Source organism: Acipenser ruthenus, unplaced genomic scaffold (assembly GCF_902713425.1).
Source record: "Acipenser ruthenus unplaced genomic scaffold, fAciRut3.2 maternal haplotype, whole genome shotgun sequence".
NCBI lineage: Eukaryota > Metazoa > Chordata > Actinopteri > Acipenseriformes > Acipenseridae > Acipenser > Acipenser ruthenus.
Window position 1 is genome coordinate 9,562 of NW_026707550.1, and position 15,026 is coordinate 24,587.

At 43.0% G+C, this 15,026-nt stretch overlaps 1 protein-coding gene across 1 annotated transcript; it reads left to right on the top strand.

Moving 5' to 3' along the window:
- Window positions 1-226: 226 nt before the first annotated feature.
- On the top strand, window positions 227-14,542 carry LOC131727711 (uncharacterized). The gene is made up of 2 exons (XM_059018996.1): window positions 227-8,853; window positions 14,390-14,542. The coding sequence occupies exon 1, from the start codon at window positions 1,817-1,819 to the stop codon at window positions 3,746-3,748; it is 1,932 nt and encodes a 643-aa protein (XP_058874979.1). The 5' UTR covers window positions 227-1,816; the 3' UTR covers window positions 3,749-8,853; window positions 14,390-14,542.
- The last annotated feature ends 484 nt before the right edge of the window (window positions 14,543-15,026 follow it).

The following is a 15,026-nucleotide window of genomic DNA, read 5'->3' on the forward strand; positions in this document are numbered from 1 at the left end:
CTTTGACAACAGTAGAGAAGCTGGAAGCTTTAATCAGTTCATACATCAGGAAATGGTTGGGAGTTCCACGCTGCCTCAGCAGAGTGGGACTTTATGGTAAAGGAATACTGCAGCTACCAGTCTCTGCTCTAACCGAGGAGTTTAAGTGCGCCAAGGTCAGACTGGAAATGACATTAGTAGAGTCACGCGATAAATGCGTAAGGGAGGCAGCACCTGTGTTGAAAACTGGAAGAAAGTGGGCGGCAAAGAAAGCTGTGGAAGATGCAAAGGCTGCCCTTCGAATTGGTGATATCATGGGGCAAGTTCAGCATGGAAGAGGGGGTCTTGGTTTCAGTTCAGCTCCTCCTACATGGCACAAGGCAGCCCCAGCACAAAGGAGGAAGCTGGTAGTCAACGAGGTGCAAAAGCAGGAGGAGAGGATGAGGTGTATAAAGGCCATTTCCCAGGCCAAGCAGGGAGAATGGATGAGATGGGAGAGTGTGGAACGACGCAAGATTGGCTGGCAAGACCTATGGTCAATGGAACAGAGCAGGATCAGTTTCCTCATCAGGTCAACATATGATGTTCTCCCATCACCACAGAACCTAAACCTCTGGGTAGGAGAGGATCCCTCATGTCCTTTGTGTTCATCACCTGCAACATTAAGGCACATTTTGACAGGATGTAAGGTGGCTCTTAGCCAAGGACGGTTTACTTGGCGCCATGACCAGGTGCTGCGATGTTTGGCCTTAGCATTGGAAGACAAGCGTAACATGACCAATAAGTTGTCACCTGTTCCATCAAAACATTACACACAAAAGACAACATTCCTCCGTCCAGGAGAGCAACCACCAAGAAAAGGTGTTAAAACCAATTCTCGCCCAGGACAACTGGAAGCTGCTAGAGACTGGAAAATGCTGGCAGATGTTGGTCAACGGCTTATTTTTCCACCTGAGATTGCCACCACTAACCTTCGACCAGATATTGTCTTGTGGTCTGGATCAGCACGCCTTGTTCACTTGGTAGAGTTAACAGTGCCATGGGAGGATGCTGTAGATGAGGCGTATGAGAGGAAGAAACTGCGGTATGCTCAACTAGCCACTGAAGCGGAACAGCGAGGATGGAGAGTTCGGGTTTACCCAGTGGAAGTGGGTTGTCGAGGATTTGTGGCACACTCTACAACCCGGTTTCTCAGAGACGTCGGATTCAGTGGCCAAGAGTTGCGTCGCACAGTGAAGAACTTATCTGAAGCAGCAGAGAGGAGCAGCAACTGGCTGTGGTTGAGACGGAAAGATTCTGGCTGGGGATCTCAAGCACAATAGAAAGAAAGAAACGCTGATGTACAGGTAAGTAAGCTGGGCTGAGTTGAGTAGGGGACGGAGGGGGGTGATGCTGGGACGCCAGAATCACCATCGAGCCCTCTTGAGGTGTCGTGGGCTAGTCGACGAAACACTGAGGATGGAAGGTGCCCACTTGAAAACCCCAGAGATGTACCCTACTTGGCTCAATCCAGACGGTTGTCATGCTGATGCGCTGGGGAGGCCGCACTTTGGTTGATCCCCGGAGCCAGCATCGCAGCCGTTGTGTGTGCTGATGCGCCAGGGAGGCAAAATAAGCTGATCCCTGGAGCCAGCATTACACTTCAGCCATTAACACCAGACAGAAGGATATCTGCATCATCATATGGAAGGAAACGTAAATGGATGGAGACACATATGGATCACATTAGTTTACTGTAAAGCTACGTTTTAGTTGGTGCTTATCTTGGCGAGAGCCGAGTTCAACTCAGCATGAAGTTTTAACATCTACTCTCGTGTAATGGAAATCATTACGCTCCATGTTTTTCGATTGCAGGCAGCGGCCAGGAGAGACTGTGCGGGCCTTTATGTTACGGTTAAGGGAACTAGCCCAGCGCCTGCAGCGTCGAGATCCCAGGGGCCTGGAACAAGTGGATCGGCTCCTTCGAGATCAGTTTCTTCTGCGCATGTATGAAGGGGATTTGCGCCAGGAATTGAAGCGCCAGGTGCGCCGAGATCCAGACCTCACTTTTGACCAGGTACGGAGGGAGGCGTTGTACCAGGAGGAAGACCAACAAGGTGAGGGATGGCAGACACCAGTTTGTTCTACCACAGGGAGACTGGGACTCTCTCATCGGGAACAGACAGATTGGAAACAGGAGCTACGGAAGGAACTACTGCAGGAGATGCATGACCAGATCTCAGATTTGGGAAAGACTCTGAGTGAAGAGCTGAGGCAAGGTTTTCGATCCCAGAGGACCAATTACATGGAACGCTTTTCCCAACATGGTAGGGAACCGTGGGGAGGGCCAGCTGCAAGTAGAGGACCAGCACCTGCAAGGCCGGTACGGGGAACACAGCCGCCAGTGGCAACCTCCGGGCCGGCATTCCAATGGGACAGTCAAGGTAGGCCTATCTGTTGCAAATGTGGTGAGAGCGGTCATATCTCACGTTACTGTAGAACAGACAATAACCGGAGACCCCCTGAATCTTCATCTGCGGTGGGGTTAGTGACAGGTGACCCTTCTCAGATCAAGCCCCATACGGTAGTAGGGGAGTGCCCTTATGTCCGTGTTCTTTTTGATGACAAGCCTGTAGACTGCTTATTGGATACAGGGTCGCAAGTTACTTTGATGACGGAAGATTTTTATCGTCGACTATTTCCGCAGCAACGAGTAGGAGCAAGAAGTGATGTTGGATGGCTTACTTTGCGCGCTGCGAATGGTTTAGAGATCCCTTATGTTGGATATGCCCTGATGGATATAACTGTGGGAGATGTTAAGTTGTCACAGCAGGGCGTAGTGATAGCTAAGGATGGCACTAGAGGAACTACAGATCCCCCGATTTTGGGAATGAATATTATTGGCTTATGCTGGAACACCTTGTTTTCAAACCCCCAGGGTCCAGCTGATTTTTTGTCAACCCAGCCGAGGAGGGCTTGTCAGGCCTGGGAGATTGCCTTTGAGGATTGTCGGCGGGTCCAAGCCTCTATGAAGACCTCGATACTACAGGGGACATTACGGCCAGCCTATAGAAACCCAGTGAAGGTCCCTGCTCAGAGCGAGGTAGTACTATGTGCTCGGGTGCCCTCATCATTGAGAGGAGGTCAGAGTGCTTTGGTGGAACCGTTAGATGCCCGGGATTCTGTTTGTGCAGCAAGAGCCTTGACAGTGGTACAGAAGGGGCGTGTACCAGTAAGAGTAAGGAACTTAAATCCTTTTCCTGTCTGCTTCTATCCGTATCAACAGATTGCTACTTTGTTCTGGGGGCTCCTTGAGGTCCGAGGGCCTGACATCCAGACATTGACGGAAGTGAGCCCAGGAGTAGTGGAGGTTGGAATGTGTCAGACAGCCCAAGAACCCAGTAAGGACCTGACGGCGCTGGAGGCATTGTCAATGGAGGGTAATGGGTTGTCAACATTTCAACAAAGGCAACTGTTGGCCCTATTGCAGAAGTGGGAAGGGGTCTTTGCTGCTCATGAGGAGGACTACGGGCGTACTGGAGTTGTAAGTCATGTGATCCCTACAGGGGATGCTGCCCCCATTAGAGAGCGATATCGACCTATACCCCCACTGTTGTACCAGGAAATGCGTGGTTTGCTGGAAGGAATGTTGACTTCTGGGATTATTAGAGAAAGCACAAGTCCATGGGCAGCACCAATTGTATTAGTCCGCAAGAAGGACGGAACCCTACGATTTTGTGTGGATTACCGCAAGTTAAATGCGGTGACCCACAGGGACCCACAAGTCTAAAGCCACTTACTATTCTACGATGGACCTGGCCAGTGGATACTGGCAGGTTGAGGTTGATGCACGGGATCGAGAAAAGACTGCCTTCAGTACGCCTGTGGGATTGTTTGAATTTGAAAGGATGCCCTTTGGGCTTTGTAATGCTCCAGCTACATTCCAACGTTTAATGCAAAGTTGTTTGGGTGGGTTGGTTTCTGAGTCTTTATTAGTCTATCTTGACGATGTGATTGTGTTTTCCCCAGATTTTGAAACTCACCTTACTGATCTGGAGGCTGTGTTCGAGAGATTGGCTAAGTATGGTTTAAAGTTACGGCCCGCCAATTGTGCTCTGTTTCGGGAGAGGGTGAAGTTTTTGGGACACTTGGTGAGTGCAGAGGGGGTGGCACCAGATCCTGACAAGGTGGCTAGTGTTCAGGATTGGGTGGCACCTAAGACTGTCCGTCAGGTGAGGTCTTTCTTAGGTTTCGTTGGGTATTACCGCCGTTTCATTGAGGGATTTGCATGTCTTGCCAGACCATTGCATGCATTATTGGTAGGAACCTCCAATAAGGGAAAAAGACATTCTGGTCCTGTGAACTGGACCCCAGCATGTGAACAGGCTTTTAAGGTCCTGAAACACAAACTGATCCAAGCACCTATACTTGCCTTCGCGGATTTTACTCTGCCCTTTCGATTATATACTGATGCCAGCAAAGGGGGGTTAGGGGCAGTGCTGGCCCAAGAGCAATGAGGTAAAGAAAGGGCTGTGGCATATGCAAGTAGGAGCTTGCTTCCAGCGGAACGTAATGATGCAAATTACAGCTCTTTTAAGATAGAATTGCTCGCTCTTAAATGGGCAGTAACAGAAAAGTTTAAAGATTATCTTTGGGGAGCTGTTTTTACGGTATTTACAGACAATAACCCACTCGTGCATTTACAGACTGCTAAATTGGGGGCAGTGGAACAGCGCTGGGCCGTACAATTGGCTAATTATCATTATGATCTGAAGTACAGACCCGGGAGGGAAAATGTAAATGCAGATGTACTGTCCCGATTACCATTGCAGGGAGATCATGATGGATTAGTGCATTTTGTAGACCCAGGGGTAATAACTGTTTCTTGTAATACCCAGCAGTCTATTTGGGATCCACACTACTGGAGGGAGTTACAAGACAAGGATCAAGTCTGTATACGGGTACGGAGGTATGTGGAATGAGGAGAACCACCTACAGTCGTGGAACGGACCGAGGAAACAGTAGAAGTTATTAGGCTTTTGCGTCAATGGTCTCTGCTACAGTTAAGAGATGGCGTGATAGTGCGGTGTGTACAAGATCCGGCAACGCAAGAGGTATACTTGCAGGTTTTTGTTCCTTTGCAGCATCGTCGGGCAATCTGGGAAGTGTACCATGTTCGGTCAGGACACCTAGGGGTGGATAAGACTCAGTCCGTCCTTCGCCGGAGCTTTTATTGGCCCCAGATGGAGAGGGATGCTACGCAATGGATGGCGAGTTGCGAGCGGTGTGTTCTACGGAAGGCACGATTGGAAGGTAGGGCCCCACTGGTGCCAATTGTCACCAAAGCCCCATTGGAAGTCCTTGCAGTAGATTACTTGACTTTAAGTAGGCCAAATGATACTTACCAGTACATTTTAGTCGCCACCGATTTGTTTACCAAGTATGCTTGGGCTATTCCTACACGAGACCAGACTGCCGTTACAACTGCTAGAGCCTTGTGGCAATACATTATTCAGCCATTCGGACGCCCAGAGAGGTTACATTCTGACCAAGGGGCAAATTTTGAGTCTAATTTAATTAAAGCCCTTTTTCATTATTACGGCTGTAAGAAAAGCCATACTACCCCATACCATCCACAAGGGAATGGTGCTTGTGAACGATTTAATCAGACTCTGCTAAGTCTATTGGGTATGTTGGAAGTAGAGCAACAGGCACGGTGGGTCCAACATTTGCCAGAAAGGGTACAGGCTTATAACAATACTATACATGCCTCCACAGGATATACCCCCTTTTTCCTGATGTTCGGGCGTAATGCACGACTCCCTGTTGAAATGACATTGGGTGTTTGGAATGGAAGGGAACGAGTAACCACCGAGGAATGGGTTCAGCAGCATCATGAGTGGTTAGCACTGGCCTATGAAAAAGCAGGGGAGCAAGTAAGGAAGGCCAGTGCTAGAGGTAAACAGCGGTATGATCGGGGTACACAGGCCTTGTTGTTGTTGCCAGGGGAGAGGGTATTGGTGCAGAACAGTCGATCTAGAGGGCAAGGAAAACTGGCTGACCGTTGGGATGGCCAGCCTTATGTTGTTGTAGAACCAGCCATGGAGGGAGGGCCAACTTACCGGATACGGCCAGAGGGCAAGGAGGGACCAGTGCGTACTATGCATCGAAATAGGCTTCGTGTTTGTACTTTTCAACCATAGGACCTCCCAGTACAACCACCACAGGACCCATTGGACGTTCCAAGTGATGTCCCCCCTAAGGTCTCGATGGAAGAATGCCTTCTGTTGTTGTGGAGTAGTGGATATGGGCTAGTCCCACCTCTGGTACAAGAAGGTATACAAGGAGTTCTAGATGAGCAAGGGTTGAGACGCTCAAGTAGGGAGAACTTGGGAAGGTTACCTGTACGGTATAGGCAGTAAAAGAAGCAATATTTATGGTTTCCGAGGACGGAAATGATGAAGTAGGGGAGAATGTCACAGGGTGACTTAATGTTTATAATTTATTTTTTTGTTTTTTAGCACTTTTATTATAGGTATTTTAAAGCACATCATAGGATTATTGTATTAGTTTTATATTAAAGGAAATGAAAGTTTAGGAACCATTTGATTGCGAATAACAACCACGTTTATAATATACAAATGTTTTGGGAGACTTTCACGATATGATTGGACGTTTGTTAATTGTTTTGTAGCTGCCAGAGGTACACACAGTAAGACTGCACGAGTTATTTGAGTGAGTTGTTTTGAGCACGTTTTATAAAATGTTATATTGGTTTGGTATTTTAAGTTCGATTTTGTTTGACTTGGAGTGAATTGTATGCATTACATTTTTATTATTATGATAGTATGTACACGTTTTTTTATTATATTAAATTCGGTCTTACCTTGTGTCTTGGTATGAAACGGCGTCTAGGCTGGGAAGGAGCTGAGAGCGAGTGATGTCACTTCCAGTGGGAGGTTTTAAGCAATTTCCGCAATGATGCTGGGAAATGTAGTTTGTATAAATACTGTTAATGGGTCTTGCCAATTGATTCGCTCTGGATAGTTAAGGGAGGAGTTTGATGGATATAAAAGAGCGGAGATAGAGACAACGGGCAGAACTGCCAGAGACAGGGAGTGTGCCACAGAAGAGAGCCAGAGAACCAGAGAGACGGCAAAGGAGAGCTGCAAGAGCCACAGGAGTCCCCGAGAGAGCAGAGATGTGGAGAACAGAGACCGGGATCCAAGAGGAATCTTCAAGACTAAATGTATTAGTAGAACAAGCAGGCTGTACTGGAGAGTGGACTCGGACCAAAAGAGTGCAGTTTAAAAGGGAAGTAGCCGGACCACTTTTAATGATTAGTACATTGCCTAATAGGGTTTATGACCCGCTTGCTGTTTAGGGACCCTAGTGCACCTTTATATTTTCTCTGCTAGAGTGATACCTGTGTTTTTAAAAGGAGATAAACCCAATATTTGGTATTTGTCTGCAACTTGTAATTTATGGTTTTTGCACCTGTTCTATTGATATAAATATCTATGATAGAGAGTGGTATTTTGGGGTGTTGCTTTTTAAATTACCTGTGGCTATAGGTTGTGCTCTTAAATATATGGATTGGTATAGTTAACTATAAAGAAGTATATTTTAATCTCTGCTGGGGTGTTCTGTATACTGCATAATTGTGAGTCACTCAGTGCTGTTGCTTTTTTTTCTGTCTCCAGGGGGGGTGCCTGCCACATCCAGGGAGGAGCTTGGCACCAGTGTGGGGGGGTTACTAGCTACACCTTTTCCTGGAGCGGTTGATGAGGATCCAGTGGTGGCTATTGTGACTTTGGCCTGAAATTCATTTCTTTTGTATACTTTTGCACCCTAGCAAAGTAGTGGGTGCTTTTATTATTTTCTTTTGATACTTTGTGCACTAGTAAATTGGTGTGTGCCTTGTGTTTTTTTAATTTTTATTTTTGGTAACCCCTGGTACTATAGAAATTGTATTATCATATTTTAATGATTTTATAAGGATAATAAACATTGTTTATTGCGAAATGGTACAACTGTCTGCCTTTCTTGTCATGGTTGATCTGTTCTGAGTTCCAACTGGTCATAATTACGAACCTGTGTTGTTTTTAGTGTTGCTAGGGTCCTAGTGCCCCATATATTTAGTCACTAGGTGGCGTAGTTGGCTACTGTTTGAATTTAAATCCCAAAAGAGTGTCCCGTGACAAAGGTGGTGGGACACAGCTGAGTGGGTGGTCTGGAAGATACCGGTAGCAAGGACACACATGCTGACCGATACTACCAATTGCTCACACAGAACTTGATTACACAATTTTGTCCTGCCCAGGTCATCATGCAGCATATGACAGAGATAATTCAGCATGTCCCGCTCGAGATGGTACCTGGACACAATTTGTTCATTAACTCTTCGTACATGTGCCGGGTCTGGTACACACCTTCAGCATATCTTTGCCTGTTGGCAGTGCTCCAGGTTTGCTGGCTCCAGCTCAAGAGTGGCTCCAGTGGTTCAGTGCCAGCTCCAGGCTGGCTCCACGTTCTTATGCAAATTAGAACAAATCAGAACAGCTGAGAAAATGACAAAAATGAATGCAAGACATGATATTGAAGGGAATTTATTTATTTATTTATTTAAAGGACTGATTTCCAATCATTCATTCTTACTGTGATTTCAAATACAGATAAACCCACTTAATATCACTCTGTTTTCTCACAATTTTTCTAAACCCACATCACCCTGTAGCATGTTCTTTAAGAAACAACCTCTATTGATGGTACCAATCTACTCAGAGAAAGGATCCTCGGAGGTTCAGAATCATTTAAATTAGAAAGGAAGGGGCAGAAATCAACTAAAAAAGAAAACAGAAGGGAGGCCACATCAAAACAAGAGCAACAACTCAGGTAAGATAGCCATTAAATGTATTTATGTAAATGCTAGTCTCAGAAACAAAATGTTAAAACTTGAAGCTACTGCACTAACAATTCTTCACAAAGTATTAACTATGCCATTAATTATAAGTTTCTTTACTTCTATGTTAAAGTTTTCATATTTGTATGAGTTTTTATTTTTTCATATTTTTATACCGCTTAACACACATGTAACTAGTTAAGCAAGATTTTGTTGTTTTCCTGTCTCTCTCCAAAAAAAAGAAACTAGACATTTGCAGTCTCTCGTATCTTGGCATCTGGGCAGAGAGCCAAATTTAGCAGATAACTGAAAAAATGTGTACACAATGTGAAAAAAGATCACAGCAAACAAACTAGATTGAACCAGTGTCCCCCCCCCCCCCCCCCCGCACCAGGAGGTGCGTTGAAGGTGTGTGATAGCAGGGTGGATCCATACTGTTTTGGACGGGAGTTTGTGTGTATCCATATTGCAGCTGAAATTCAATGAACCAAGTAATGATGCTATCCATTGTAAATTATATACTCCCCTCCAACAAGTATTGGGACAGATGAATGAATTATTATTTTATTTCTTAGCTGACGCCCTTATCCAGGGCGACTTACAATTGTTACAAGATATCACATTATTTTTACATACAATTACCCATTTATACAGCAGGATATGGTTGGGGACGATAATGGAATGTTTGTATCACGATTATTGTCTGAAATTATCACCATAACAGTTATTATCGTGATAATTTTAAATGGTAGTTTTTTCTATATATATATATAAAAAAAGAAAAAGTTTTTAAACTATAATTCCAACAGCAATGCTTTATTTTGAACAAATATTTTAAAACATCTAGTCTAGTTTTCTACAACCAAGAGTATTTTAATATACTTTTACTACTAACGTATTTAATTTATGCTACTATGCGATCCTGTTTTGAACAGGTATAATTCCAGTATACTACTACTTTTTTTTTTTTTTTTTTTAGCAAAGCACCTACCATTCATACGTGAATAACACAACCCCAATACCACGCAGATATTCAATAAAATGAATAAAACAAGCAAACATATCCTATCCAATTCTGCACCAAAAAGCAAAGTCCAGACAACATAATGAAGCCCAATCCGTCAGTTAAAAGGTTACCTGCATCCTGTATCCCACAAACCAACAAGAACAGAACAACTCAACAAAGCTTATGATAGGTTAGTGTGCATGTCAGTCTTTTTATTTGATATGATTCATATTTATTTTTTGGCTCATGAGGACCGCTCCACCGTCCCTTTGAGTGCACCGGGCCCCTCTGGCATTCGAGCTGTCTGATGGCCAGTCCGGGTCTGATTTTACCTCAGCGCTGCAAACGTACCCCGCTAAAAATAATACTAATTCCGCCTTTAAGTTTGAGCTTCCAGTGGTCCAGTGGTTAAAGAAAAGGGCTTGTAACCAGGAGGTCCCCGGTTCAAATCCCACCTCAGCCACTGACTCATTGTGTGACCCTGAGCAAGTCACTTAACCTCCTTGTGCTCCGTCTTTCGGGTGAGACGTAGTTGTAAGTGACTCTGCAGCTGATGCATAGTTCACACACCCTAGTCTCTGTAAGTCACCTTGGATAAAGGCGTCTGCTAAATAAAACAAATAATAATAATAATAATAATGTAGGAGTTTGGAAGTGATACACAAAAGTTTTAGTCATGGTTTAAGGAGGCTCTTTGACAATGCCTAGCTGATTGCTATAAATTTGGAAGGGATGGAGGATAATAAAGCAAGTAGCTCTGTTTGGATAGAAAAAGTTTATGGTATTACATTTTTATGAATCACTTTTATTTTAAATAGTAATCTGTATTGTAATCGTTATCAATGATACTTGGCCAGTATTACTTGGTATTGTATTAAAATAAAAATAATTACTGATGCTGAATCAGAAAAAAGAAGTGATGTTACTGCACTATTGAAAATGAATCCAGGAGCTATTCGCTCACCTTCCTACACATTTGATTTTTCCAGTCATGGACTTCAAGCTACTTGAGATGGCAGCTCTGGGTCAGGCACTGTACCCCAGGCATGCTGTATGACTGTCACAGAGACTCCTTCACACCAGATACTGTACACCCCCTGTCACCTCTCACTGTGACAGCTGCAGAGAATATGTTAATACTGGGTCTGTATCAATACTATAATCACACATGCACCCTCTCACTGTGATAGCTACAGAACATAAGAAAGGAGGCCATACAAACGAGAGGAGGCCATTTGGTCCATTACCGTTACCGTTGAAGAGCTACAAGGGTTTGTCCAAACCATATTCTTGCATGTAAAAATGTCCCAAAACAGTGCCGTCTTATGGAAGTTGGCCAGACAAAGCAATATCACAAAGTACTTCATCAAATCTTATGCAACACCTTTCACACTGAAAATATACGAATAAATACAAGTGAAAAATGCAGTTGTTTTTTTATTAAAAATTATTTTTTCTTACATTTATTAAATTAAGTGCATGAAAAACACAAAGTTTTTATTTTCAGCATACACTGTAAAATAAACAAATAAGCATTGAGCAAACACTAATCGTATTACTATATTATCTGCAAATAATAAAATGCTAACACAAATAGTAAAAACAACAAGGATGAGCTATTTAGGTAAAGCATAACATGCAAAGAACCAATTGTAACGTCAAACAGGCATCTGCTCGTCCATTTTCAAGCAAAGAAAAAAATGTATAACACACAAAAAACAAATGTGTATTGAATTACAAGTTCAGCAGATAATTACCTTCAAAACCAGCCGCAGATGAGGTGTCTGCATTGCCTTCGTGCTGTGTTTGCATAGCACATCTCGAACTTCCTGTGTAACTCGGCTTCCAGTAAGAGCTGGAGATCGCATTTCCTGTACATGACTTTCTTTAAGTGTGTCCTTTAAAAATACACGGAGGGAAACATGACTTTTTTTGTTTCTAAGCCTCAGAAAGACTGATTTGATTACCACACGGCTTAGTAGAGAAATTAAATTAAGTAATTTTTTTAAAGTCATAAAAATTAGTCAATGTCCATATCTGTGAGGCTTCTGAATGACTCTCCTAGAATGAGTCCTGGGCAGTTCAAGGGATCTGTCCTGACCAACTTCTGGGGCTGGTACAACAGGCTGTGGAATGTCCCTAGTTAGCATGTGACTAGGACAGTGGTACTCAATTCCATTCTCTGGCAGGCCAGATAAGGCAATGTCCAAACCATCAAGATGTGCGCAGTGGTGGGGGGTTGTTTAAATGGTCATGAAAATCTGACTATCCAATCAGACTTTACATACAGTAACAAAACATTGCAACACTGCACTTGCACCAATCAACTAATACATCTCAGAAATAACTACTTAATATGATACAATGTTTGATCACCATTAATAATACAAATATTACGCAAATATAATTTCCTGAGCAGTATTCAAAACGACATCTATAAACAAATAATTAAACAAATCTCACGGTAATACTATTAAAACACCATGTTATTAATTTTAATTTTATTAAAACTAGAAAATGTTCTGACAATTACTGCGCAGCAAGCATTCAAGTTAAGTAACGAAAGCACTTATGTTGTAGAAGCATCTTGTTAAAAGTGTAACACGGGGTCTAAATATGCATGTTCTAGCTCCAATGTGTTTCAATGTAAATGAAAAGTTTCTAAATTAAATACATGGCATGACAGTAAACAGAGAGGAAAAAAATTCAAGTGCATATCCACTGTGCCAATCTGTGGGAGGCGTGCCTCAGGTGCATTTCTTACTGTTGTCAAACAGGTTTTTTTAAACATAAATAAAAAATCTTTGACAGGCGTGGTTTTCTTCGGCCAATTTCCTGTGACTGAACACTTACTGGTGTCTGCATTGCTAATTTTCCTAACAATACTTAGTTTATCATATATGAAAAATAAAGGAAATATAGACATATGCACTTAAGTTTTTTCATGTATTTCTATAATAAAACCAAACTGTTTCTCATTTTAAAACATACAGCAGCCCTGCTCAACTTCCCAAGACTTTCTACTGGGGCCCGATTTTCCCCTCAGCGCAAACGTTCGCAACACGTGCAAGGACGGGGAAAATACATTAGCACGCGCTGCCAGCACTTGCCCTCGTTCGCCTGAGACATCCTATTTTACCCTGAAGGGTTTGCACATGGGCAAGAAATATTCGCTTGGCAGTGTTTTCTCATGGTTTAATGAGCTAAAATGGGTGGAGTTTGAGGTATTGGTTTCAGAATTCTATTTTCACCTCTCATCTGTGCGCTATTAAAACGTGCAAATTAAGACACGATCACAGGTGTGTCTTATTAGCGAACCGCGACACCTCTCATAGAAAAAGCAGGAAAAGTAAGAAAAAAAACAAAACTTTAAGATGGCTGAGTTCGAAGTTTTATATAATTTGTTATATCTTGACATAGAACAAAGGCAAAGGATAAGAAGGAGGAGATACCCTCCCAAGAGGGGTAATAAGCAAACAGTCCGTTTTCTCGTGCTTCCTGATAGTGGGTGTATTCAGCGATTTCGAATTAATAAGCAAACAGTAGCTGATTTGTGCAGTATACTCAGTTTTGATTTAGAACCCAGGTCACGTGTTTCTACTGCTTTGCCTGTTGCTGTAAAGGTAACTGCAGCACTAGTTTTTTTATGCAACAGGTACATTTCAAACACCAGTTTCAGACATTGCAGGCATGAGTCAGTCATGTTTTTCAAGATGTTTACATCAAGTAAATGGTGCATTGTTAAAAGTTTCTGGTGATTACATACGTTTCCCTGAAACCAGATACCAGCAAGAGCAAACAAAGAGAGATTTATTTAATATTGCTGGTTTCCCACAGGTATTGGGTGCGATAGATTGTACTCATGTCCAAATACGTACACCTTCTGAAAATGCAGTAAATTACATTAATCGTAAAGGATTTCCTTCTTTAAATGTTCAGGTAGTATGTGATGCTAAAAATATATAACTAATGTGTTTGCAAATTACCCAGGATCCTGTCACGACTCTTTCATCCTTTCTCAGTCATCGATCGCACGGTACATTGAAGGACATGACATGTATGATAGCTTACTGATAGGTGACAATGGATACGGTCTGAAGAAATGGCTGATGACACCAGTTCTTAGTCCACAAACAGCAGGTGAAAATGCATATAATGAAGCACACAGAAGAACTCGCAGTGCAATTGAAAGCACATTTGGAATGCTTAAAATGCGCTTTAGGTGTTTGGACAGGAGTGGTGGTGCATTGCAATTATAGTGTGAAGAAGGTTGCAGAAATATTTGTTGCATGTTGTGTACTACACAACATAGCAACTACTCGTGGATGCTTGTTAGACATTAGTGAAACCAGGTTAAATGCCATAAATCAACAGGAGGCTGACTTTGATGTACCAGTAGCAGCGCCGGAAAGTGGCAGAAATGTACGCAACATTATCATTGCTGAGCACTTCACTGAAAATGAATAATGCTTAACAATTGAAAATCATCCATCCATTATCATTAACTGCTTACTCCTTTACAGTGTCGCGGTGAGCCAGAGCCTAACCCGGCATACACAGGGCGCATAGAGGGCAATTTAGAGTGACCAATCAACCTGGACAGCATGTCTTTAGACTGTGGGAGGAAACTGGAGTACCCGGAGAAAACCCATGCGAACACGGGGAGAACATGCAAACTCAACACAGGACAGTACCCTTGGCTGGATTTGAACCCAGGACCCTGGCGCTGTGAGGCAGCAGCATTAAACACTACGCCACCATGCTGCCCCTCAATTGAAAATAAGAGTAAGTTTATTCTTGTTGAATGTATATCAAATGTTAAAAAAATCAAAAACAAATATTGAAGGATATATTACACATTTGTTATAATGCAGCTCAGCGTTTTCTTGGTCGCCCTGGTCTTCTTGGCAATAATGGGGCCACAGCTTCATTCTGATCTTGGGCACAAGAAGTAGAAGCATGCGAAGTAAACGGGATAGGATCTGTGTTTGTTTCTGCGGTTACTTGTGCGCCTGGTGGCCTTGAAGAATGTGATGCATAATATGCCCTCTCCCGATCTAACCTCTCTCTTTCAATTTTAACTTTTTCCCCCATAAGTTTTATGGCTTTCCATATACAAGCACATTCTATTCAGTTTCTCATTTAGATTTTAGTAAATTC